At 42.0% G+C, this 23392-nt stretch overlaps 2 protein-coding genes and 1 pseudogene across 3 annotated transcripts in view; all 3 read right to left on the bottom strand.

The window, feature by feature from the left end:
- The window catches only part of LOC311118470 (protein NLRC3-like), a gene marked incomplete at its 3' end in the record, with an annotated part of 38687 nt that extends 37013 nt beyond the window's left edge, over window positions 1-1674 (bottom strand). Inside the window, exon 1 of the mRNA XM_084193264.1 lies at window positions 1507-1674. Coding sequence (XP_084049390.1) covers window positions 1507-1670 — 164 coding nt within the window. The 5' untranslated portion in view covers window positions 1671-1674. The remainder of the gene's footprint in view (window positions 1-1506) is intronic.
- Window positions 1675-8946: 7272 nt separating this feature from the next.
- Window positions 8947-12842, bottom strand: LOC311118468 (NACHT, LRR and PYD domains-containing protein 1 homolog). Its single transcript, XM_084193262.1, has 5 exons — window positions 12582-12842; window positions 11838-11972; window positions 11578-11710; window positions 11446-11475; window positions 8947-9571 (listed from the first exon to the last, which is right to left on the bottom strand). Exons 1-5 carry the CDS (start codon window positions 12813-12815, stop codon window positions 9285-9287), a joined length of 819 nt encoding a protein of 272 aa, XP_084049388.1. The 5' UTR covers window positions 12816-12842; the 3' UTR covers window positions 8947-9284.
- A 2940-nt stretch (window positions 12843-15782) lies between these two features.
- LOC311118466 (protein NLRC3-like) lies at window positions 15783-22636 on the bottom strand (annotated as a pseudogene). The gene is made up of 9 exons: window positions 22521-22636; window positions 22104-22267; window positions 20092-21934; window positions 19835-20008; window positions 17755-17928; window positions 17502-17675; window positions 16977-17150; window positions 16591-16637; window positions 15783-16454 (listed from the first exon to the last, which is right to left on the bottom strand). The product of its transcript is annotated as a protein NLRC3-like (transcript).
- Between the last annotated feature and the right edge of the window lie 756 nt (window positions 22637-23392).

The following is a 23392-nucleotide window of genomic DNA, read 5'->3' as shown; positions in this document are numbered from 1 at the left end:
AAAGTGTTGGAAAAATATTTTGCCGACATCTTATGGTCTTAATGAGAATTACGGGGGTGGGGGGGGGGGGGGGGGGGGGGGGGGGGGAAGTTACCCCAGGGGGCTAGTTACCTCCTAGTACCCTGAAATGAATAAATAGTCTAATAACATTTTAAGCTAAACGTTCTCATCTGTTGCGTCAGGCTCATTGCTTAAAACAGTTTTTTTGATGCTAGTGGTTGTATTAATTTGGGATCTATCGCATCCCACAACGATCCCAGACAGTTTTTTGGAATATTTATTTCTCGCACAGAACAGGTCAACTTTTGTACTATGGGGATAGTAGATTGACATAGGCTAGTGCTTTTGCTGTTCGTTAGGCCTACTCATCTTGTTGGCTGACGAAAATAAATTGTGGACAGTTCTTCCAATATCTTCAATATGCGCCTCGGAATTGGACATGCGCAGTTCTGTCCCCGATGTGTCGGTCTTCACTTGAGCCTGTGAGAAAGACCGGATCACATGACGGAGGGCCATGTGAGTGAGAGGTGCTTCTGCACGCAGCCGGGAGAATGGAATTATAATTATTATATTCAGCCAAGGGCACAACGGCCACTGGCCACAAAAGGCATGGATTTGTTTAGGGTGCATTACGGCCACACAATGGGGATGCAGCCAGGAAATTCGAGGAATATCAAGTGTTTGTCAAATTGTGAATGAGAGACTGATGAAGTGTGCACAGCCTGCGCAAAAAAACAGAGCAGAGCTCATGCATTTCATGATACTTTTTTTCAAATCATCATTAGAGAGTCTCATCATGCAGCCTTAGAATTTATTAAAAATCAAAACATATGGCCCAACGTTTGTATCACAACTAAAGTAGATAAATAACTCTACATTAAGCATACAGGAGTACCTGTTTCTTTGTTAACCGCTCAACACAGAATAGCCGCATGTGCGCACTCCCTCAAATCGTTTGGAGAAAATATATGTTCTATTTTATTCAGCTATGTTCAATTGTATTCTTCATACTATAAAATAATGCCATGGAATTCTAAGCAAATCTTGTCTGCTAAATGAACTAGTGTAGCCCACAGCCATATGGCATAGCCAGATCAGGGCCTAACATAAAGACAACTCAGAGTATGCCATTCTGTTCTTCTGAAATAGACTACATTTTCTTCATATCATGTTATTTTAGACCTGTCTAAAATAAATAATGGATTTATTGTGATGGTGTAGGCTATATTACATGGATTTATTATACTTTTTAAAAATGTAGATGTTCCAAAGGTCTGCACCAGTGGCTTGTAGGCTATGGGTGGAAGCCAGGAGATGCTAAATGTGTTTATGTTCATTAACGGCCAATTACCGTGAGACCGGCAGTTATTTGCTTGACAATCACCGGCTGACAACATTTCATGACCGCCACAGCCCTACCTACCTGTTATGTAACTTGGAAACACTTCTCTTAAATTAGTTGTACATCTTTAAAATAACTGTATATATTTACAATTGATCTCTTACCTCTTAGAACTGGTGTCTTGAGGCAGACTCTTTTTAGAGGCAGTGGCCCCCTCCTCTCTCTCAGAATACTTCCTCTTAGAGGCAGTGATTCTCTTCTCGCTCTCCCCAGAGAGACTCATTTTAGAGGCAGTGGTCCCCTCCTCTCTCTCCCCAGAGAGACTCATTTTAGAGGCAGTGGTCCCCTCCTCTCTCTCCCCAGAGAGACTCATTTTAGAGGCAGTGGTCCCCTCCTCTCTCTCCCCAGAGAGACTCATTTTAGAGGCAGTGGTCCCCTCCTCTCTCTCCCCAGAGAGACTCATTTTAGATGTAAGTCACAGCTCACTCAGCTACAATAAGAAATAACAGAACAGTCAATATTTCTAAACATTGTTGGAAGTACCATAAACAATGACAAGACTTTTACTGTCACAGAGTTCACACAACGACGTCATCTGCTAAGTGAAATGACCTTGATAACAGCATTTGTCAGTTAAAATGTAACAACCAGGGGTTGGAACTGAAATTATTTTCCAATTGTTTCGTTCTGAACAGAACCATAATTTATTTTGTTCTGTTCCACTGTTTAGAACAGCAAAATTAAGTTCTGAACCGGTTCAAACCCCAAAAAAAGTAACAGTTTCTATTGTTCCTTTCTGTTCCTTTTTTTAAACCTCTGAAATCTCTCTATTTTTATTTTATTTAGCTCAACATTTAATTACTTCACCACCTGTGAAGGAACTTTGAAGGTCTTTGAACTTCAGAGAGTTGGCTTACCTAATGTTCGACCAGCGCTAGCTAGCTAGTTAGTTAGCAAGTTTGTGTGTGCAGAGCAATCATTGAACCCGTGGCTCACGATGCGCAACAGCGCACTGGCTAAGTTAAATCAAGCGCACCTGAAGTGTCGTCACTAGTTACCACAGCCACAAAGTCTCCAATCAGATGAGTGCTATGACGCGTATGCTGACCGACTTGCAGGGGCAGACGAGAGACATGCATTTCTTTTATCCGGTGATCCATCATTGATTTTATTTTATTAGCTATAATAAAACCAACCGTTCTAAATGTAAAGTGGTAATTTTTATTTTCAAAATTCACAAGTAAAAACGTACACAGTTTCACAGAAATTTCAAGTTTTGAAATTGGCAGATTTTTGGCTGATTTAAGATTATAACTTCAACACTGTTACTTTATTTGGCACTACCTTTAGCAATTTATTCATTTTACATATTTAACATCTTGAGTTGAGAAAACATGTTTTTATTAAGTTGAACTCTTTGACAAAATGTTAACATTAGGTGAAGTAAAGGTTACACTACTCAAAAAGGTATTATTATTATTATATCATTATTATTATTATTATATTAGGTCCTCAATTGGTGGAACAACCATCACATGCTATCCTCCTCCCTTCTTCCCTAGCGTCCCTGACAACAAGGTACACACATACTTTTTTGTACATACATACATACATACATACATACATACATACATACATACATACATACATACATATACACAAAAGTATGTGGACACCCCTTCAAATTAGTGGATTCGGCTATTTCAGCCACACCCGTTGCTGACAGGTGTATACAATCGAGCACACAGCCATGCAATCTCCATAGACAAACATTGGCAGTAGAATGGCCTTACTGAAGATGTATAATATAAATGATATAATAATAATATAAATATAATCAAAATAACTTAAACATGAATACAGTTGAAGTGGGAAGTTTACATACACCTTAGCCAAATATTTACATTTTTACATTACATTTTAGTCATTTAGCAGACGCTCTTAACCAGAGCGACTTACAGGAGCAATTAGGGTTAAGTGCCTTGCTCAAGGGCACATTAACGTCATTTAGCAGACGCTCTTAGCCAGAGCGACTCACAAATTGGTGCGTTCACCCTATAGCACATATGTCAGAGTCAAGGCCCGCGGGCCACATCCGGCCCGCGAGAAGGTTTTTTACGGCCCCTGGGATGATCTTGATTTATTATTAGAACCGGCCCGCAGACCGCAGCAAGCCGGCAGCCCGCAGATCTTTTACACGCACCAATACTATATGCGTCAAGATACGGGAAAAGATGCAAGAGGAAAACGCGACAGGTGAGCTGACAGCTTATCATTGTATCATACACCAGGAAGCGTTGTGCGGTAAAGCCTTGAAAATGGAGCATGTAATGAGCATCATCACGCGCACAGTTAACTTTATCAGAGCCAAAGGTTTGAATCACCGCCAGTTCAAGGCATTTCTGACGGAGTTAGAAACGGAGCATGGTGATTTGCCTTATCACACAGAGGTGCGATGGCTAAGCCAGGGAAAGGTGCTTCAAAGATGTTTCGAGCTTCGTGAGGAGATTTGTCTGTTCTTGGACAGCAAAGGGAAAGACACAACACAACTCCGAGACGAAATGTTTCTGTGTGAAATGGCTTTTCTGTGTGACATTACGAGTCATCTGAATGCAATGAACTTGCAGCTGCAGGGTCGGGATCATGTCATCTCTGATATGTACAGTACAGTGAAGGCATTTAAAACCAAACTGACTCTGTGGGAGACGCAGATGCGGAAAGAAAATTTGAGCCACTTTCCCAGCTGCCAGACCATGAAAGAGAAGCTCTCTACCAGTGCGTTCCCGAGCGCACAGTTGGCTGATAAAATATGTATGCTTGCCGCTGACTTTCGACGCCGATTTGCTGACTTTGAAGCACAAAAAAGCAGGTTGGAACTGCTCGGTAACCCATTTGCTGTTGACGTGGAAAGCTCACCACCAAACCTCCAAATGGAGTTGATTGACCTCCAATGCAATGATGCACTGAGGGCAAAATATGCGGCAGTGGGTGCTGCGGAGTTCGCCCGTTTCCTCCCCGACACAATGCCCCAGCTGCGCATCCAGGCTGCTCAAACGTTGTCTATGTTTGGCAGCACATACCTGTGTGAACAACTGTTTTCTTTGATGAACCTGAACAAAACATCACACAGAAGTCGACTTACTGCTGAACACCTCCACTCAATTCTGAGGATTTCCTCAGCTCAGAGCCTTACCCCGAACATTGATGAACTTGTGGAAAAGATGGGACACCACCAAGTATCACCCTCAACCTCAAACAAGTGAACATTACTGTGCAATCACATATTTAGAGTTTTTACTCAGTTCAAGTTTAAAAGTTAAAGTTTAATATTTGTTTTCACTGCATGTTACTTCTCCTTAAACAAAGTGTTGTTTTTGATTAATAGATTTTTGCACTTTATTTTATTGTATTTCAATCCAATTATATTTTAAAAATATTTCAGTTGAGTGGATGATAGAAAATTGCTATTATTGTTTTTTTCTTTGAAGTAAATTTAGCCCACTTTTGCTAAAATAGAAAATATAGGCTACTGATGGTGCCTTGAATACCGGTTTCTTTCATTTAATGTTCATGTTATGGGGATTTTTATATAAAGGAAATTTGTCTTTTGTGTCTGTTGAAAATTAAAGATTACTGACAGAGCCATAAGAAAATATTGCTTTATTTATCTGATCATATTGGAATATATTTGTTAGGTTTTCAGTAGGTTCAATTAGGTTCACTAGACTATATGCGTCATTTAAAAATTTTTCAATGAACATTCGAACAGTCCGGCCCTCGGCTTGTAGCTAAATTTTTTATTTGGCCCTCCGTCCATTTGACTTTGACACCCCTGCCCTACCTCATAGCCCTGTAGCCTATAATATAACATTGATTCATATTGACTAGGCGAATCAATATGAATCAGCGACAATGTAAGTAAGCCTAAAATGATCGACATTGAAATCAGTATTTTAATGACTTAACAATTCTGCGGATGTCTTACCCCCTAAATCACCTCTCTCTGCGATGGCCTAACTTTTACAAAACACTTTTCTACATCAAATTGTAAAAGAACGCTACAAACCTCAGAAACATTTTTCTTCGACCGATAGCGTCCATTTTTTCCTCTACATCCTTATAAATGTACTTCCTATTTCAACACAGTGGGCGGGTTCACCACGTATAGGTTTATAGTATATATGTATGTAATGTAAAGTCTTCATACACTTAATGCAAGTAGTCAGCCCATAAATTCAAAATAAAAGTTTAACAAACAACACATTAGTATTTTTGGGAGGTTTGTACCAGAATTGTATTTTAGAACACAACAGGACAAAAACAAAACTATGATAAGAGGGGAGAAAAATGTAAAGTAAATAAAACCATACCTGGTTTGTTGTTACTGATGGCCACCATGGATCACTTCCTCATTTACCCTAACCACACCCCCCAATGGAGATGTCTCATTGTTACAGAGTAAATATCTACATATTATTCTGCTTTATTACTGTTTCATTCACATATCACTCCCCCCCCTGCTGCTCCCCCTGTGGGCATTCCCCAACGGACTCTTACCCTGCCCCCACCACCACCACCCAACGGACTCTTACCCAGCCCCCACCACCACCACCCAACAGACTCTTACCCTGCCCCCACCACCACCCAACAGACTCTTACCCTGCCCCCACCACCACCCAATGGACTCTTACCCTGCCCCCACCACCAACCAACGGACTCTTACCCTGCCCCCACCACCACCCAACGGACTCTTACCCTGCCCCCACCAACCAACAGACTCTTACCCTGCCCCCATCACCACCCAATGGACTCTTACCCTGCCCCCCCACCAACCAACGGACTCTTACCCTGCCCCCACCACCACCCAACGGACTCTTAACCTTCCCCCCACCACCCAACAGACTCTTACCCTGCCCCCACCACCCAACAGACTCTAACCCTGCCCCCCACCACCCAACAGACTCTTACCCTGCCCCCACCACCCAACGGCCTCAACGGTCTCATTCACTTCTCTTGATTTGATTTGATTTATTTTGACCTGCACTGTTGGAGCATAAGATTTTGCGTCCCTCTCCATGTGACTAATAAACTCATCTAATCTAATTAACAATGGGGTTTTAGAGTGTTTTCTAAAATTGATTATTATAATAATTGTATTATTATTAATAGTGTTATTGCTATTATTATTAATAGTAGCATCATAAATGTTATTTGTATTACTGCTGTTACCATGACAACTGTCTAGTAATCATTACTTCAATGCTGTTAACAAATGTCAATGCTATAATATTATTTGTGCTATTAAGGCGATTTACTTTATTGCTTTTTTCATATTGTTAAACAACATTCTAAGTCTGCTAATATTTCCTCATAAAATGTAACGAATTTCAGTATAGAAAAAATCACAATCGTCATTGCGGGACTTTTATTTTGAAGGAAAATCGCCGAGGTCACGACCTTATTCTTTCTAGGTCTTGTTTATTCATACTGGCGGAACGGAGGTGAAGCGAAGTAGCGGCACCATTGACCTACAATAAGAGGTAGACCCGTTCCTCTACTTCATTATAAATGGACTTCCTGTTTCAACACAGTGGGCGGATTCAACACCTATAGGTTCATGTAAAGTCTTCATACACTTAATACAAGTATTCAGCCTATAAGTTAAGATTCTATCTAGTAAAACTGAAATTACATTCTTTAATTTAAAAAGGTGATGTTTTGCAGTGTACCAGGAGAGGGCAGTGTGACACAACAACCAGGTTTGGCAGAAGGACTCCAGACCAGTGGTTCCCAACCTGTGGTCCTTGGGGGTGGTGCAGGTGGTCCTCAATTACTTTTTAGATTGTAGTATTTTATTATTCAAAAATAATACCAGTTGGGAGTATTAATGGTATTATAATCAATTTTACATTCCTTTTCACAATGCAACTAGTTTATAATAATAATAATAATAATAGACCTTTACAGGCTTTGTTACATTCACATCTATTGATAGAATTTGACCGGCAATATATTTGATGTGAAAAAAGAACAGCGATTCCGCGAATGGTGGTCCTCAAGAGCTTTGGACGGTGATTTGATGGTCTCCAGAATGGGAAAGTTTGGGAACCGCTGAGCTAGACAGTCACATCTGTGTGGTAACATGATAGGATGGAAAACCAATGATATACAATGATTCTGCAAACCCAAAACAGACTGATTATAATGTATAGTATATGACGTTACATTGAACTAATCACAGTAATCAGAGACCAACTCACACACAGTATATACAAAGACACACACAAACAAACAAAATACATTCCTAGGTGAAGAAGTGTCTTAGTCCACAGACTTGGAGACAGGTCTCAGCGTCTTCAGATTAGGTGAAGAAGTGTCTTAGTCCACAGACTAGGAGACAGGCCTCAGCGTCTTCAGATTAGGTGAAGAAGTGTCTTAGTCCACAGACTAGGAGACAGGCCTCAGCGTCTTCAGATTAGGTGAAGAAGTGTCTTAGTCCACAGACTAGGAGACAGGCCTCAGCGTCTTCAGATTAGGTGAAGAAGTGTCTTAGTCCACAGACTAGGAGACAGGCCTCAGCGTCTTCAGATTAGGTGAAGAAGTGTCTTAGTCCACAGACTAGGAGACAGGCCTCAGCGTCTTCAGATTAGGTGAAGAAGTGTCTTAGTCCACAGACTAGGAGACAGGCCTCAGCGTCTTCAGATTAGGTGAAGAAGTGTTTTAGTCCACAGACTAGGAGACAGGCCTCAGCGTCTTCAGATTAGGTGAAGAAGTGTTTTAGTCCACAGACTAGGAGACAGGCCTCAGCGTCTTCAGATTAGGTTCTACAAGAAAGAGGATGGAGGAGAAGGGAAGAGAGAGATCAGAAAGTATGGAGGAGAAGGGAAGAGAGAGATCAGAAAGTATGGAGGAGAAGGGAAGAGAGAGATCAGAAAGTATGGAGGAGAAGGGAAGAGAGAGATCAGAAATTAGAGTGAAGGGAAGAGAGAGGTCAGAAAGTATGGAGGAGAAGGGAAGAGAGAGATCAGAAAGTATGGAGGAGAAGGGAAGAGAGAGATCAGAAAGTATGGAGGAGAAGGGAAGAGAGAGATCAGAAAGTATGGAGGAGAAGGGAAGAGAGAGATCAGAAAGTATGGAGGAGAAGGGGAGAGAGAGATCAGAAAGTATGGAGGAGAAGGAGGAAGAGAGAGATCAGAAAGTATGGAGGAGAAGGGAAGAGAGAGATCAGAAAGTATGGAGGAGAAGGGAAGAGAGAGATCAGAAAGTATGGAGGAGAAGGGAAGAGAGAGATCAGAAAGTATGGAGGAGAAGGGGAGAGAGAGATCAGAAAGTATGGAGGAGAAGGGAAGAGAGAGATCAGAAAGTATGGAGGAGAAGGGAAGAGAGAGATCAGAAAGTATGGAGGAGAAGGGAAGAGAGAGATCAGAAAGTATGGAGGAGAAGGGAAGAGAGAGATCAGAAAGTATGGAGGAGAAGGGAAGAGAGAGATCAGAAAGTATGGAGGAGAAGGGGAGAGAGAGATCAGAAAGTATGGAGGAGAAGGGAAGAGAGAGATCAGAAAGTATGGAGGAGAAGGGAAGAGAGAGATCAGAAAGTATGGAGAAGGGAAGAGAGAGATCAGAAAGTATGGAGGAGAAGGGGAGAGAGAGATCAGAAAGTATGGAGGAGAAGGGAAGAGAGAGATCAGAAAGTATGGAGGAGAAGGGAAGAGAGAGATCAGAAAGTATGGAGGAGAAGGGGGAGTTCCACCTGAGATAATGATGTGATGATGGTCCTATGATGTAACTACAATAAGATAACAGTCATTTATTACAGACAGAAACACAAAAACATGCTTCCATTCTGGAAAAACAGTTCCTCTTTGATCTGGGTAGCTGTGTTTTTATTTGACCCATATTTAAATCATTACACATATTCAAGGGAGGGAGCAATGAAAACTGTCTTACCTAGATTCACTCAAGTCCTTAACAAGATGGTTTTCATGTTCAACGAGAGCTTTGAGACAAGCTCCCGTCACTTCTGGTCCTTTGGGGATGACTGCTTTCAGTAGTTTTCTCATTCGGTCCTGTTCAGTTGTTTCAGCTGTTATTCTGGAGTGCTCTTCTTCACCAATCATGTTCTTTGACCACAGATCATCTGCTATTGGCATTGAGTTTTTGGTTCGCTGAATTAGTTTAGCCCAGTGTTTCTTCAGAAACTCCTCAGCAGGAATGTCAGGGACTGTTAATGCTGAAGGGGGGGGGGGGGGGGGGTCAATTAAATTAATATGGCTTTAGGGTTAACAGCAGCTGTTTCTACATCTTCCAGTCTCTCCAGTTATCACTCCTCTGATAGTCATTTATTGTATAGAGCCGACTCCAGGGTTGTGGTCAATTCCAATTAAAGTCAGTCAATTTAAAATAACAAATTGAAATAACAATTTTTCCTGTTAGGTTTATTGAGAAGTCATTGAAAATAGATGCCCTTATTAATGTTTTATCAACAATCTACTCAGAATACTCTAGTGTCAAAATGGACATGTCCCCCATACATTCAACATCTGGAAGGTCCCTCAGTCAAGTATCGCATTTCAAGCACAGATTCAACTATATACAAAGACCAGGGATCTTTTAGAAAGCCTCATAAAGAAGGGCAGTGATTGGTAGATGGGTAACAATAACACATCAGACATTGAATCTCTCTTTAAACATGGTCAAGTTAATAATTATGCTGTGGGTGATGTATTAAACCACCCAGACACAAAGGATGCAGTCGTCCTTCTGAACTGAGTTGCAGGACAGGAAGGAAACTGCTTAGTGATGTCACCATGAGGCCATTGGTGATTTTAAAACAGCTACAGAGGTCAATGTCTGTGATGGGAGAAAACTGAGGATGGATCAACAACATTGTAGTGACTCCACAATAATGACTTAAAATAACACAAATATACAGAATAAAAATATTCCAAAACATGTATCTTATATGCAACAAGGTACTAAAGTAATACTGCAAAAGGAAACGGCAAAGGAATACACTTTTTGGCCTAAATGCAAAGCCTCATGTTTGGGGCAAGTCCAACACAACACATCACTGAGTAACTGCCTCCTTATTTTCAACCATGGTGGTGGCTGCATCATGTTATGGGTATGCTTGACAATACTGAGGAGTTTTTCAGGATAAAAAGAAATGGGATGGAGCTAAGCACAGACTAAATCCCAGAGGAAAACCTGCTTCAGTCTACTTTTCACCAGACACTGGGAGAGGAATTCACCTTTCAGCAGGACAATAACCTACAACACAAGGCCACATCTACACTGGAGTTGCTTACCAAGAAGACAGTGAATGTTCCTGAGTGGCCAAGTTACAGTTTTGACTTAAATCTGCTTGAAAATCTATGGCAAGACTTGAAAACTGCAGTCTAGCCACGATCCCCAACATCTTGACAGAGCTTGAAGAATTATGAAAAGAATAATGGGCTAATATTGTACAATCCAGGTGTGTAAAGCTCTTAGAGACTTACCCAAGAAGATTCCCAGCTGTAATGGCTGCCAAGGTGTTTCTAACATGTATTGACTCAGGCAGCTATTTCATTTCTATCAATCTAAAAATATATATATAAATATTCTTCCACTTTGACATTAGAGTATTTTGTGTAGATTGTTGACAAAAAATTACAATTAAATCCCCTTTAATCCCGCTTTGTAACACAATAAAATGTGATGCAGATACTTTTGCAAGGCACTGTGTTTCTGTCTGAATGTTCTGTTGCATTACACCCCACTGAACATGACTCATGAAGACCTTCATCACCCCACTGAACATGACTCATGAAGGTCTTCATCACCCCACTGAACATGACTCATGAAGACCTTCATCACCCCACTGAACATGACTCATGAAGACCTTCATCACCCCACTGAACATGACTCAAGAAGACCTTCATCACCCTACTGAACATGTCTCATGAAGACCTTCATCACCCCACTGAACATGACTCACGAAGACCTTCATCACCCCACTGAACATGACTCATGAAGGTCTTCATCAGTGTCCTTCATCACAACTTGAAGAGACGTTCGCTCTATAACCCGTTTTATAAACCTCGTCCACAAAAACAAACGTACCTATTGGATGAGAGTCTTTGCTGTATTCATCTAAAAGACAAACAAGAGAAAACATCATAAAAACATTTTAATAGCATCTGGAAGAAAAGGACATTTATGATTGACATAGTGTTCATGTATAGTATTTCTTACCTTTTGATACCACTGATTTCCATACTGTCCTCTCATCATCCCCGATTAACTCCATCTCAATGTCAACCCCTGTGTTTCTCATAACCATCTTACAACAGCTTGGTGTGGTGTCTGCAGGTAACAGCTGAATCTTCTGTAGAAGGTCATATGGTGCAACGATTGAGACAACAGACAGAGAGGGAGAGAAAGAAATAGAATGATATTCCAGTTATGAATATATAATATGACAGATTCATGTCCTCAGCCTGCTAAAACTGCACCTCTGGATTGATGGAGGAGGAATGGGGATTCTTGACTGCAAACCAACTGTTCAGCTTTAAGGACCCGTTTGGACTTGACAGCAGAAATTCTGAATATCCTTGGGACACCTGATGTTTCTCCCGGTCCCGAACAGCCTACAAAATGAGCAATGTAGTAGTCAGTCTGAACAATGTAGTCTAATAATTCACACAACATGCAGCTCACTGAGCAATCCTTTTTTATCAACCATAAAAAATGTGTACAATCAATGTATTGATTTTTTACCCTTATTTTACCAGGTAATTGACTGAGAAGAGAGTCTATTTTACAGCAACGACCTCGGGAAGTGTTACAGGGGAAAGGGGATGAATGAGCCAATTGGAAGCTGGGGATGATTAGGTGGCCATGATGGTATGAGGGCCAGATAGTGAATTTAGCCAGGACACCGGGATTAACACCCCTACTCTTACGATAAGTGCCATGGGATCTTTAGTGACCACAGAGTGTCAGGAAACATGTTTAACGTCCCATGCGAAAGACAGCACCTTACACAGGGCAATGTCCCCTTCACTGCCCCGGGGCATTGGGTTCTCCTTCGAACAGAGAGAAGAGTGCCGTCTACTGGCTCTTCAAATGAATGAGACAGAAATAGATTTCTCACAGAGCTGCATGTTGTCTTTGTAATCTATAGATTTTCAACCAACTATCAGCTTTCCTTTAGTAAGTTTCAACATACTGTTGTCACTTCAATGATGCTGCCTCACCTCTTTCTGACTGGAGTTTCTGAGGAGCATGTACAGCCGTGAAATTACTGTTGCCTTTTTTACTGCCATATAGAGGACCACGTCACAGTGGACATCTACGTTCCAAAAAAAGATATAGCTCAGTATAACAGCGATAGCTGAGAACTTGGGATGGAGAATCTTAGCATGGAATCTGGTGACCTCATGCACTTCCTCAACAGACACTCCATGTTCCTCTACATGAAGAATCTTCATCTCATTCCTCAGGGAAGGGTTGGTCCCTGAACAACACAATAAAAAGGAGACAGAAAGACAAATATTGTACTATTCATCCAACTAAATCACAAATAATATGCAGTATCAGATCACAGTAAACTCAAACTCCCAGAATATTCATTTATTCATTCAGGAAGTGAAACTCAGTTACATGGAAATGTCTTTCTGAATACTATGTCTATATGGTTTTACCTAAACAGACAAAGTGTGGCAGATGAACTTCCTCCAGTTCACCTAACTCCATAGTGATGTCCAGCAATGGACCACCTTGTCCGTACTGCATGTCTTTCAGAAGTTGACTGTAGGGTTCCCAGTTCCTGAAGTGATACTTCAGAATGACATCTCTGTCACACACCCAGCGGAGCCCAGACACTGTGCACTCATAACGCCCTTTGGGTGTCCTGTGCCTGAGGGCAACAACAAGATATGGTAGAGAGGGTCAATTGTCAAATGGAGAGGATGGATTAGAAGCCTATTCCCAAAGGTAATGGGGAAATACACTAGCAAGTGGAATGAAATGTTAAAAGTAGTTATTTTACCTGAACATTGTCACTTCCTGGACAGTGGAAGTCAAGGGTTCAATCGGAAGCCAGTGTGTGGAGTCCTGAACAAGGACAAGCATGTCAGTTATACATATGGGGCCAGTTTCCTGGACACAGATTGAGTCTAGTGCTGGACTTAAAGCATGATCAATGGAAGTTTCAATAGAAAGTTTTTTAAGGTCCAAGATTAGGCTTAATCTTTGTCCGGGAAACTGGCCCATTAAATGAACAAAGTAATTAATCTAATGTATTTATTCAATGTTACATGGAATGCTGGTGATTGATCCAATTAAACTGTCTAATGACAAAATATGACAGCAGTTAAAATCCTGCATTCCTACAAGCAGAACACAGAACTGTCTATATCCCAGTATGAATGGTTGGTCAGTACACACCTGGCTTTCAGACTGTGTTTATATTACTAAAGCAGAACACAGGACTGTCTATATCCCAGTATGAATGGTTGGTCAGTACACACCTGGCTTTCAGACTGTGCCTGACTCCTGAAGGTATGTAAAAGTGAGAATTGACATTATGACTTACCTCAACATGGTCACAAGTCTTACAGCTCTGAGGAATCCCTGAAGTCAAAAGTAGTTGTTATTTAAAACGGACAATCTCATGTAATAATGAATTAATAAATATTTAACAGACTTGTAATAAAAATGAATGTAAGTGAGCAACAGTCTCAGAATGTACACTCATTATCATACCATAATCTGACATTAGTGTTATATTAATGAATGTTTGTGGAAGCAGGAAACAACATGGTTCTGGTCCATGTTTTGGAGATGTTGGGGGCCTGATTTCTGGTAGATCCCAGGATGAGAGCTTAAAGGTAGAGTCAGCTAAATGATGTTGTACGAGCAGCACCGCAGATATTGTGATGAGCAAGATGCCTGACTTCTCTCTCACACAGTATCTGCCCATGTGCACGGGTTCTCTTCACTCTCTTACAGCGTGGTAGAAACGGGACCAAAACAGAGAAGTTTAGCATCGTGCTCCAACGCCCTTAGTTGTTGTAGAAATTGACCCACTATGCTGTTTACTTTGTGCATCTACATCATATTGCTGACTCTACCTTTAAGTTTGTTTTGACCAAATAGATCATGATTGTGTTCCTTGCCTGGGACTCAAGTATAATGAACGCTTTAAAAGTATTTTGATTGAAAAACAATTAAATCAGTTAACGCTCACATTTCTCAGGTCCAGGCTTGATACAACACTCTCCACCATGGTCTCTGGTGTTGGTAAAGCAGAAGGATAGACTGTGTTTAATCTAAATACAACTTATAAAGGCTTTATATAGCATACATACAGTCTTCATAAGCAATACAAAGGGTGTATAAAGGGTGACAGAACCACTCCCTATGTAGGGTGCATTGCCAAATGTGACATAACAATATGTAAACTTCCATGAAGTCAATACTGATGGTGACATTACAGGTGACATTGCTTATCTTGATGAAAGCCCCTAGAGACGTGAAGTCACCAGGTATCATTTTAACAGGTTCTGATGCCCTCTTGTGGTTAGAGTGAAACTGACACTACAGTGAGACATAGGAGAGGAAACATCTGTACATCCAACAGAACACATTAAAAACACACCACCACCACTAATCTAACTGTCTGTAGGTCCAACAGAACACATTAAAACACACCACTACTACTAATCTAACTGTCTGTAGGTCCAACAGAACACATTAAAACACACCACCACTACTAATCTAACTGTCTGTAGGTCCAACAGAACACATTAAAACACACCACTACTAATCTAACTGTCTGTAGGTCCAACAGAACACATTAAAACACACCACTACTACTAATCTAACTGTCTGTAGGTCCAACAGAACACATTAAAACACACCACTACTACTAATCTAACTGTCTGTAGGTCCAACAGAACACATTAAAACACACCACTACTACTAATCTAACTGTCTGTAGGTCCAACAGAACACATTAAAACACACCACTACTACTAATCTAACTGTCTGTAGGTCCAACAGAACACATTAAAACACACCACTACTACTAATCTAACTGTCTGTAGGTCCAACAGAACACATTAAAACACACCACTACTAATCTAACTGTCTGTAGGTCCAACAGAACACGTTAAAACACACCACTACTACTAATCTAACTGTCTGTAGGTCCAACAGAACACATTAAAACACATCACTAATACTAATCTAACTGTCTGTAGGTCCAACAGAACACATTAAAACACACCAATACTAATCTAACTGTCTGTAGGTCCAACAGAACACATTAAAACACACCACTACTAATCTAACTGTCTGTAGGTCCAACAGAACACATTAAAACAAACCACTACTACTAATCTAACTGTCTGTAGGTCCAACAGAACACATTAAAACACACCACTACTACTAATCTAACTGTCTGTAGGTCCAACAGAACACATTAAAACACACCAATACTAATCTAATTGTAGGAATGATTCCAGAGGAAAACACATGATAAAACATTGCTATGACTCACCTTTGAATGTGTTGGTCATCTATCTGACACAGGGTCACTGAGGAGGAGGAGGAATAAACCCCAAACCCAAACCCAACCCCAGGATAGAGGGGTTCAGTGAATGTGGTGTGTTCTGTGTAAAGGTGTGTCAGTGTACCAGAGGAGGACACACTATAGAAGGACGAAGTACCAGCTGGCCAGTCCAGATACACTCCAACTCTGTTAGAAACAGGACCAGGGATGTATCTGATGACTCCAGCATGGTGAAAGTCATAACCTCTGTTAGAGCAGAATAAACTCCAGGACTTCCTATTGGTTCCAATAGAACTGTCTGCCATCTCTCCCTTCCTCTTCATTCCTTTGTACACCACACCAATGTCAGCCCCGCCACCATCCTTCTCCACCTCCCAGTAATAACGAGATCCAGATAAGACTTCTCTGCAGAGAACTTGGGGATGATGGTCAAATCTGTCTGGATGGTCTTCATAATGCTGCTTCTCCTCCACCAATGTCACCTTCCTGTTCCCCTCAGACAGTATCAGGTCTGGGTTTGCTGTATTTGGGTCCAGGGTGAGATGACAGGCATCTGTAGACAAAAGGAGAGTTTAATCAAACCACATCTTCATATAAAATGTTGTTTTGTAGGTAGAGAACAAGTATTGATTAGTTACTATATCACTATGGTTCTGAATATGTAGTTAATTAGGATTGAAGAGACTTACATTTCCTCAGCCCTGATTTCAGCCTGAACTCTCCACCATGATCCACACTGTAGGAGAAACAGGTTATTGACTGACAAAGACCTAATACAGCAGTCAACATTTAAACCATATTGTTGTGTTCTGGTGCACTATCCAAGTTCATTACTAGAGACATACAGGTATTCTATCCTACCTACTGCATACAGAACAGAGTACAATTCCAACAGGATATCAGAGATGCAGAAGAAGAGTATTCATGTGGTGATGATGTATGCTGTGTTGAAGTGCTAAGCCTGCTGGGTAAACGTCCCCTTAATTCTACCATCATGTCCTCATGTTACTGAACCTACTACACTACATAGGACACAACCACTGCTCACACTATTAGGACATCTATTCTGACTTACTTCAGCTTCATCAGTTTATCTGTGGGATCCACCAGAGCAGCTGAAAGCAGTCCCCCTGCAGAGTCTCCTGGGTGATTGTAGCTCAGGTCCAGCTCTTTCAGGTGGGAGGGGTTTGACCTCAGAGCTGAAGACAGAGCAGCACAGCCCTCCTCTGTGACCAGACAGCCAGACAGCCTACAGAGAGACACAACAGCTGTCTAGGTTGGTGTACTGGTGTCAATCTTCTTGTAGGACACTCATACATTTGTCCATGACACAAACATTGTGATGAAACATGTTCAGAGTATTTGTTTTACTAAACTCAGTACCGACCTGACGGAAACAGCTGTACATACCCCAGTGTGTGTAGTTTACAGTCTGGATCCTCCAGTCCAGCAGAGGGCAGTGTAACTCAGCTCAGTACCGACCTGACTGAAACAGCTGTACTTACCCCAGTGTGTTTAGTTTACAGTCTGGATCCTCCAGTCCAGCAGAGGGCCGTGTAACTCAGCTCAGTACCGACCTGACTGAAACAGCTGTACATACCCCAGTGTGTGTAGTTTACAGTCTGGATCCTCCAGTCCAGCAGACAGCAGTGTAACTCCTGAGTCCTGCAGGTCATTGTCTCTCAGCTCCAGTTGTTTCAGTTGTGAGTTGGGTGAACTCAGGACTGAGGCCAGATCTGAACAGCAACCCTCTGTCAGACCACACTGACCTAGACTAGAGGGCAGAAGAGTACATGATTAACAAATGTTTAAAACATCCACATAATAACTCATACTGTAGAAAGTTAACTCACACTAGTGTCTGTATGTTGCAGAGTGGACTGGTTAGTCCAACACAGAGCAGCTCCACTCCTCTGTCTCCCAGGTCATTGTAGCTGAGGTCCAGTTCTCTCAGGGGGGAGTTTGGTGTCTGCAGAGCTGAAGCCAGAGTCTCACAGGATTCATATGTGAGTTTACAGTCAGCCAGTCTGGAGAGAGGAGATATGTTGATACACTGTTAAATATGCAAAGCTTTAAGAATAATGAGATGCATTAAGATAATAACAGAAGGACACATGATTAACCAATGTTAAAAACATACTCAAGATATTTACCTTAGTTTTATATATGTTATGTATGTTTCTGGATATGTCCCAAAATGTTAAAATAATGTTAAAAACATACACATAATAATATAATAATAATAATAATAATAATATAATAATAATAATATGCCATTTAGCAGACGCTTTTATCCAAAGCGACTTACAGTCATGCGTGCATACATTTTTGTGTATGGGTGGTCCCGGGGATCGAACCTACTACCTTGGCGTTACAAGCGCCGTGCTCTACCAGCTGAGCTACAGAGGACCACATACTAACTATACTGAACAGAAATATAAACCCAACATGTAAAGTGTTGGTCCCACGTTTCATGAGTTGAAATAAAAGATCCCAGATATGTTCCATACGCACAAAAGCTTATTTTTCTCAAATATTGTGCATACATTTGTTTAGATCCCTGTTAGTGAGCATTTCTCATTTGTTAAGATAATCAATTTTGTTAAGATAATCCATTCACCTGACAGGTGTGGTATATCAAAAAGCTGATTAAACGGCATGATCATTACACAGGTGCACCTTGTGCTGGGGACAATAAAAGGCCACTCTGAAATATGCAGTTTTGTCACACAACACAATGCCACAGATGTGTCAAGTTTTGAGGGAGCGTGCAATTGGCATGATGACTGCAGGAATGTCCACCAGAGCTGTTGCTAGATAATTTTATGTTAATTTCTCTTCCATAAAACGCCTCCAACATCGTTTTAGAGAATTTGGCAGTACATCCTACCGGCCTAGGACCTAACACGCCAGCCCAGGACCTCCACATCCGGCTTCTTCACCTGCAGGATGGTCTGAGACAAGCCACCAGGACAGCTGATTTAACTGTGGGTTTTCACAACCGAAAAATTTCTGCACAAATAGTCAGAAACATTCTCAAGGAAGCACATCTGCGTGCTCGTCATCCTCACCAGGGTCTTGACCTGACTGCAGTTCGGCGTCGTAACCGCCTCTTCACAGATGAATCCCGGTTTCAACTGTACCGGGAAGATGGCAGAAAGCGTGTATGGCGTCGTGATGGCATTGTGTGGGCGAGCGGTTTGCTGAGGTCAACGTTGTGAACAGAGTGCCCCATGGTGGCGGTGGGGTTATGGTATGGGCAGGCATAAGCTACGGACAACGAACACAATCACATTTTATCGATGGCAATTTGAATGCACAGAGATACCGTGACGAGATCCTGAGGCCCATTGTCGTGCCATTCAACCGCCGCCATCACCTCATGTTTCAGCATGATAATGCACAGCCCCGTGTCGCAAGGATCTGTATACAATTCCTGGAAGCTGAAAATGTCCCAGTTCTTCCATGGACTGCATACTCACCAGACATGCCTGTGATGCTCTGGATCGACGTGTACGACAGCGTCTTCCAGTTCCCGGCAGTTTTCAGCAACTTCGCACAGCCATTGAAGAGGAGTGGGACAACATTCCACAGGCCACAATCAACAGCCTGATCAACTCTATGTGAAGGAGATGTGTCGTGCTGCATGAGGCAAATGGTGGTCACACCAGATACGGACTGGTTTTCTGATACACACCCATACTTTTTTTAAAGGTATCTGTGACCAACAGATGCATATCTGAATTCCCATTTATGTGAAATCCATAGATTAGGGCCTAATGAATTTATTTCAATTGACTGATTTCCTCATATGAACTGTAACTCAGTAAAACCTTTGAAATTGTTGCATGTTGCATTTATATTTTTGTTCAGTATACAGTACATACATAATATATAAACACTCACAGTGGATACTGAAGATAGTTAACTCACACTAGTGTCTGTATGTTGCAGAGTGCACTGGTTAGTCCAACACAGAGCAGCTCCACTCCTCTGTCTCCCAGGTCATTGTAGCTGAGGTCCAGTTCTCTCAGTGGGGAGTTTGGTGTCTGCAGAGCTGAAGCCAGAGTCTCACAGGATGTATATGTGAGTTCACAGCGATCCAGTCTGGAGAGAGGAGATCATCTGTTAGATATACAAATCCTTCAGAATAATGATACTGTATACATCAACTCAATAACAGAACTTACAGTGCTCTCTTGCAGGTTTTCACTACCGGCATTAACCTCTGAAAACCTTTCTCTGATGTGGTGTATGTCTTCAGGTCAAACTCCTCCAGCACCTCCTCTGACATCAGTAACAGGTAGGCCAGGGCTGAACATTGTTGAGGTTCTAGCATTGTTTCTGAAAGAGTTCCTGATCACAGGGAGGTTTGCATGTCTTCAACTAGAGAGTTGGCACCAAGTTCATTCAGACAGTGGAACAAGTTGATGATCCTTTCTGGTGAGGATTCCCATTCGATGTTGTCTGTAAGGTACCTGACTGTTCTCTCAACTGTTTCCTCATTGTTCTGTGTTGTACTTCCTGTCTGTGTCAGAAGGCCTTGTAACAGATTCTGATTGGACTCCAGTGAGAGACCCAGAAGGAAGCGGAGGAACAGGTCCAGGTGTCCATTCTCACTCTTCAAGGCCTGGTCCACTGCTCTCCTGTTTAAGTCATACAACGGGTCTGACTTCATGTCTCTGTACTGTTGTGTGATGACATTTTGGAGTAGGTATGGAGTGGCTGTGACTGCTTTGGGGGAGAAAACATTTTCCTTCTTGTCCAGACATGATTCTAAAGCATGCACTGCTGCTAGAAACTCCTGAATGCTCAGATGCACAAAGCTGTACACCTTGTCTTGGTTCAGCCCAGATTCTTCTTTAAAGATCTCTGTACACAATGCTGAGTACTCTGATGCCTCTGTGACATCAAGGCCACACTCTCGCAGGTCCTCCTCATAGAAGATCAGGTTGCCCTTCTGCAGCTGTTGGAAAGCCAGCTTTGCCAGTTTCAGGATCATCTCTTTGTCTGACTGAGACAGTTCCTTTGGGTTTGTCTCTGTGGCTTTGTTGTACTTCTTGTTCTTCACAATGATTTGGATGAGCGTGAAGTGTGAGTACATCTGGGTCTGAGTTTTGGGGACTTCATCCTTCTCTGTCTCTTTCAGCATCATCTCAAGGACAGTGGCTGATATCCAACAGAAGACTGGCATGTGGCACATGATGTGGAGGCTCCTTGATGTCTTCATGTGTTTGATGATTTCATTGGCCAGATTCTGATCTGTGATTTTCTTCCTGAAGTACTCCTCCTTCTGTGGATCATTGAACCCTCGTACCTCTGTCACCTGGTCAACACACTCAGGAGGGATCTGATTGGCTGCTGCAGGCCGTGAGGTTATCCAGAGGAGAGCAGAGGGAATCAGATTCCCCTTGATGAGGTTTGTCAGCAGCACGTCCACTGAGGTTGGCTTCGTGACATCACAGCACCTCTCATTGTTTTTTAAGTTTAGAGGAAGTCGACACTCATCCAGACCATCAAAAATGAAAACAGTTTTGGTTTCCCCATCTTCAATGCTGTCAATCTCTTTCAGCTCTGAGAAGTAGTGGGAAAGAAGTTGCATCAGACTGTATTGGTCCTTTTTCAGGTTCAGATCACGGAAAGGAAGAGGAAACATGAAATGAACGTCCTGATTTGCTTTTCCCTCTGCCCAGTCAAGGATGACCTTCTGCACAGAGACTGTTTTTCCAATGCCAGCGATTCCTTTTGTCAGCACAGTTCTGATAGGTTTGTCTTGTCCAGCTAAAGGCTTGAAGATGTCGTTGCATTTGATTGGTGTCTCTTGTGTGGTTTGTTTCTTGGATGCCATCTCTATCTGTCTCACCTCATGTTCATTATTGACCCCTCCACTTCCACCCTCTGTGATGTAGAGCTCTGTGTAGATGTCCTTTAACAGACTTTGGTTTCCATGGTGTCCAATTCCTTCAGATATGTGTTGATACTTGTGTTTCAGTTTAGCCTTAATGTCTTGTTGGACTGTCAGAAGAGTTTGACCTGTAGGAAAACAATGAGAGTTGGGACTCATAAGTTTGTGTGTGTGTGTGTGTGTGTGTGTGTGTGTGTGTGTGTGTGTGTGTGTGTGTGTGTGTGTGTGTGTGTGTTTGTGTGTGTTAGAGGGGCCTTTGTCCCGTTCTTTGTAATATTGTATGAAACACAGTCTTACTTCTTCTGTCCAGAAGGTTGTGTGTGATCTTTAATGCATCCTCACTGTCCAAACTCTCCACTTCCTTATCATCTGGTAATGGTTCCTGGCTGAAAGCAGGTGGCTGATCACTCTTCATTGATAGCAGGCTGGGGGCAGGTGACTCTGCTCTGGGCTTCTGGACACTGAACAAAACAGGGAGGCAGATCACCTCATCAATATCTCATCAGTACCTCATCTACATCATTTCAACAACTGTATAGCTGAACTCATAGAAGTCCTGATGTTTCTTTATAAAGCTACAGTCTGCAATTGGTAAATCGGTTTGGGGACTTTTAAATTAATGATGTAGAACTACATTTGATGTAATTTGGGAAAACTTTTCCCTTTAGTTTTATATCTTTAAGAGAACTGTATATTTTACATGTCATCTCTTACCTCTTAGAACTGGTGTCTTGAGTCATTTTAGAGGCAGTGGTCTCCTCCTCTCTCTCCCCAGAGAGACTCATTTTAGAGGCAGTGGTCTCCTCCTCTCTCTCCCCAGAGAGACTCATTTTAGAGGCAGTGGTCTCGTCCTCTCTCTCCCCAGAGAGACTCATTTTAGAGGCAGTGGTCCCCTCCTCTCTCTCCCCAGAGAGACTCATTTTAGAGGCAGTGGTCCCCTCCTCTCTCTCCCCAGAGAGACTCATTTTAGAGGCAGTGGTCTCCTCCTCTCTCTCCCCAGAGAGACTCATTTTAGAGGCAGTGGTCCCCTCCTCTCTCTCCCCAGAGAGACTCATTTTAGATGTAAGTCACAGCTCACTCAGCTACAATAAGAAATAACAGAACAGTCAATATTTCTGAACAATGTTGAAGAACCATTAACAATGACAACACTTTTACTGTCTGTGGTCAAAGTTCAAACAGAGACTTCATGTTGCATTTAAACATGCACAGTTAATTTGATTTGATTTGACTTGGATCCCCATTAGCTGATGCCATAACAACAGCTAGTCTACCTCAGGTACACACAACTAAAAATACGTTACAGCTTAGATTGACAGACATTATAAACATTTACCAAGTAGACATTACATACAGTTAAAATAGCTGACAGGTATTTCTTCTATACCAAAGGAAGCCAGGCTATAATGTATCTTTCGTCTCTCTTTGCTTCATAATTGTCCTTTAATTCGCAAGAGGCTGAATGTATCTCACAGGAGAAAGGATCCGAGCGAGCTTAACAGCGCCCCTCTGTCTCTCTATGTGTAGGCCATCTGTCAGTGGGTGCTGTAGGTGGGTGTGGTGCAGGAATCAGATGCAGGACGCAG

This window comes from Coregonus lavaretus, assembly GCF_964263955.1.
Source record: "Coregonus lavaretus genome assembly, contig: HAP1_SCAFFOLD_1376, whole genome shotgun sequence".
NCBI classification, from domain to species: domain Eukaryota; kingdom Metazoa; phylum Chordata; class Actinopteri; order Salmoniformes; family Salmonidae; genus Coregonus; species Coregonus lavaretus.
The sequence above is the reverse complement of the archived record's forward strand: the minus strand, read 5'-3'. Positions and strand labels throughout refer to the sequence as shown.